Source organism: Schistosoma mansoni, chromosome 2 (genome assembly GCF_000237925.1).
Source record: "Schistosoma mansoni strain Puerto Rico chromosome 2, complete genome".
Classification (NCBI taxonomy): domain Eukaryota; kingdom Metazoa; phylum Platyhelminthes; class Trematoda; order Strigeidida; family Schistosomatidae; genus Schistosoma; species Schistosoma mansoni.
Genome location: NC_031496.1, coordinates 24920620 through 24925212, shown reverse-complemented (window position 1 = coordinate 24925212; position 4593 = coordinate 24920620). Strand labels below are relative to the sequence as shown.

The 4593-nt window shown below is 32.4% G+C and overlaps 1 protein-coding gene across 1 annotated transcript in view; it reads right to left on the bottom strand.

Moving 5' to 3' along the window:
• Window positions 1-2345, bottom strand: part of Smp_135040 (putative nicotinic acetylcholine receptor alpha 9b subunit) — a gene marked incomplete at both ends in the record, with an annotated part of 75631 nt that extends 73286 nt beyond the window's left edge. Inside the window, one exon of the mRNA XM_018796186.1 lies at window positions 1143-2345. Within this exon, the coding sequence (XP_018650424.1) occupies window positions 1143-2345 (1203 nt within the window). The remainder of the gene's footprint in view (window positions 1-1142) is intronic.
• Between the last annotated feature and the right edge of the window lie 2248 nt (window positions 2346-4593).

Below are 4593 nucleotides of genomic sequence, written 5' to 3'. Positions count from 1 at the left end.
AACTATATAAAAATTATAGTATTATTTATTATAAATTAATATGTTTGGCTTTTGAGAAGCAATGGATGGTTTACCATGTAGTACTTTAGCACGATTCATAAAAGCATTTACCATAACAGTAACAACTTGATCAAAAAATAATCCAGCAATTTTTGAATAAAGTGGTGAACGAAATTCGAAATCCACCTAAAGAAAAAGTGAATTTTACAAGAATAAAACTTGTATCATTTTATTTATGTATTTAAAAAGATAAAAAATGTAAAAACAATCATGGTCAAATACTACATATGATCTTAGCTCAGAGAGCCGAGAAGCGATTAAGAGTAGAAGATACTCGCAAGTTACTAGTATTTGACCACATATGTCTTAGAAATATTGCTCGCATCTGCTGGGATCACCGGGTAAGTAATAATGAGGTTAGACAGAGGGTATTAGGGAATGATGATAAACCAGTTGATGAGGTGATGAATCTTCATCGACTGAGATGGTTAGGCCACGTGTTACGTATGCCTGAACACCGATTACCACGACGCGCTATGCTGAATAGTGTAGGGGATGGTTGGAAAAGAGTTAGGAGCGACCAAACCAAAACATGACATCAGTGCTTGAAGTCACTAACTTCTAGTCTGAGTCATGTTGGTAGATGCAGACTACCTGGTTGGGGTCAGCGTGACTATCGTAACCAATGGTTAGAGACTCTAGGTGACATGGCTGAGAATCGATCACAATGGCGTAGGTGTATACACTCTTTATCTTCCCCTTAACCCTGAGACTAAAATTGTTTCATATCTGTCTTCCCTTCTATACTATATTCTTACATACAACCTCTCTTTTATATATTACCACCACTACATTAACTACTTCTATGAATCCGGTGTTCATCTTGTTGTGGTAATGAGGTATAACAACTTGAACCGATGCATATATGTGCCTGGTCTTACATTGTATCTGACTTCCCTTTAAAATCAATTCTCATCACAAAAATGGATATAACCATTTGTAAACCATAGAACACATAGGATTCACGTCAGAGACGTCATATTTAGAGAACAAATCTACATCAAAATCACCCACCTGAGCTATAAATCTTCTCCACCAAATAAGATATTACGGATAAAAAAAACAACAATGAAAACACTTACAATTAACCTTTTATTCATTAAGTTACTTTGACTTTTATTCCAATGTACTGATTTACATGATGAACTTAATGGATAATCTTGATGATGAAATTTCCAGGATTTACTTGATGGTATAAGTGTTTTTGTTGAACCATATATTTCCTGTTTATTTCTATTCAATGGTTGTAATGAATTGGAATATCTATTTAATACATTCATATTCTCTTCACTATCTATTGTATTCAATGAAACAGTTTCTTCATCTGTACTAAGTAGACTACCACATTCTGAATTGATCACATTCATATCACCATGGTGTTTGGACTTATTTAATAATTTGTACTTTTGATCATAAAATGATGATCTAGATACTCGAGATCTTCTGTGACGAAAAGTAATCGATTGATCAAATCCAGATGATGAACCAATATTCCATATATCTGGTTCTTCTTCATTATTATTATTATTATTATTATTATTATGATTCTCTAATATACAACATTTGATAGGTGAAATAGTTCTTCTCGGAGGAGGTGGAGGATTCATTATCTTATTTGTATTGATTAAATAATGATTAGGTATCTCTAGTGATAAGGTTCTTTTTGGGATCAATACATTTGTAGATGGTCTTAAATAACTTTCAATGGGTTTAGTCGATTCATAGGATAGTAAACATGGATTCAGATTTGATTGATATTGATTTTTACATAATCGATTCATTGATATTATTGATTCTGGCATAATTTGTATTGATGATTTTGTATATGATTGTATATGATTTATATATGGATTTTGTTGCCGTATAATTGATTTATGATCTGTTTCTAATCTATTTTGAACAAATAATGATGAATAAGATTGTTTAGATTGAAAATATGTTTCATGAATAGGCTGATCATTTCTAATTGGTCTTTGAAGTTGTGGTGATAATACAATTCTTGGTATATTACTATGGAAGGCATCATTCTGTTGTTGTTGTTGTGGTGGTGGTGGTGGTGGTGGTGGTTGTGGTGGTTTCGAATAATCATATGATTTCGAAGTTATTTTTGTATTATAATTAGAAAATGGTTCATAACCTTCTGTCATATTTGATAAGGTTGAATTAGTAGTATCATGTATATAGAATGATTTATTACCTATCCATTGATGATTAGACATTGTCGTTGTTGTTAATGATGGCGATGTTGTTGTTGATGATGATGTTGATGTATAATTTCCTGACATTGTTATCAATATTTTCTGTCACCTTGTTTATCTTTCAATCAATCAATCAATGAACCAATCAATCGATCAATCAATAATTTGGGATTTTTGCTTGGAAACAATGATAATCATTGGAGTCATTCAATATAATTGTTGAATTATGTTAATAATAATCCTGTATGAAATCATTGATGTCATAATGAATCAGTATGTAAACAGGTGAATATATATATATTCCTTTTTCATGTTTCTCTTTTTTTTGTTGATTTCTGTTCATCTCCCCCTCTCTCTCTCTCTCATTCAATGATTATTATCACCACAACAACAACAAAAACAACAACAACCTCAACAAATAACAATAATGATAGTTAGTTTTAATAAGAATAAGAATCTAATATGTCCGCCTTTCCTTTTTCCTATTTCATTCTTCTTCTTCTTCTTGATTTCTTTATACACCTACTTTAAGAAAATAGTTTGGCATTTTTTCCCTTGGAATTGAACAAATTAATCGATTAATTTAGATATATATATGTGTACAATTGTATACTACTGTACACTACTACATGTACCTATTCAGTAGTATAGTTCATGTAATTCTACAGTGGAATATATGAATGAATGAATGGATATACAAATACACACATACATACACATGTATTTCACTGAAGTACATAAAACATGTCAATATATGTATATGTATATACATAAAGTTTAAGACATTACCCCCTATACAAGCTAACAAAATGTAACATATTGTTGTTACCAATCATGGCTACTGTTGAACTTATTTGATTTCTAAATTATTTATTTACTAGACACTTTCACTTGGAAACTAAAATAATAAAAAAATAGTTAACATGAATGTTTATTTATTCCTTTTCTGTTTTTTTTTGTCCGGGGGAATGTGATTACAAATGGTCATTTAATGTCAAACGATCATTATGTGACATGAGAGTTCTGGTTTGATCTTTGATGGGGTAATGGATACTCATTATTGTAATATCTTATATTAGGATGATATAGCTGCTATACAGTGTTTCATAGTGCTCAATATTTGTCTAAGATCAAATAGAAGTGTAATCTGAAAAATTGTAAGGTTTTGTCGTCACTATAACTTTCCAGCATTTCTACAATTGAAGAACATATGCAACTCAAAACAACTGTCAACTAATTTCAAAAAGAGAATCTTCAATACGAACGTCAAGACAGTTAGTTCTACTGTACGAAGCTGAAACATGGAGAACTACTACATCCATCATCAAGAAGGTACAAGTATTTATAAACAGTTGTTAACGCAAAATACTCAACATTCATTGGCCGGATACTATCAGCAATAGCGTTTTATGGAAAAGGACAAACGAGCTTCCAGCTGAAGAAGAAATTAGGAAAATACGTTGGAAGTGGATCGGATATACATTAAGGAAATCACCAATGTGCATCATGGGGCAATCCCTAACTTGGAATGGTGAAGGGAAGCGGAGAAGAGGAAGACCAAAGAACACATTATTCCGGGAGATTGAAGCGGATATGAAAAGGATGAATGTTAACTGGAAAGAACTGGAAAGGATTGTTTTAAAAAGAATGGGATGGTGAATGCTTGTCAGCAGATAATGCTTCTCCACGAGGGATAACAGGCGTAAGTAAGTAAGTAAGTAATAACTTTCCACCAGTTGTGCTTTAGATAAATATGTACACAATTAGTATCACATCGTTGAAGTAAATGTAGGTGCCTGTTTCGCTACTTCCGATTGGATACAATTAGTGTGTTAAATATATTTTTTGTAAAGTAAAAGGGATGTTGAGACTTCCCTTTAAAATCAATTCTCATCACAAAAATGGATATAACCATTTGTAAACCATAGAACACATAGGATCAACATCAGAAACGTCATATTTAGTAACTACCATGATACTAATCAGATTACTAATTGATAATCTACTGTTAGACTACCAATGAAAACCTGGTATGGAACTCCTCAGTAGCTTTTATCTACAAACCCGCACGTAGGAGTCAAATGCAGGACCTTCCATCCCGCACATGATCGATGAACTTTTAGACCACTGACCCAGTATCCAAAGGTGTTAATGTGCGACTTTAATCATTTTACGACATTGCGCGACCACTTTCATTTTCTTCAGTGGGTAACTCGCTCACACCCAGCACAGTTTATCTCCACTAGTCACAACTCATATAGTGACCAAACTGGAAAGACTAGATATCATTTATGATTAATAAACACGTGTATGTTTGTACGAAATATATGACACA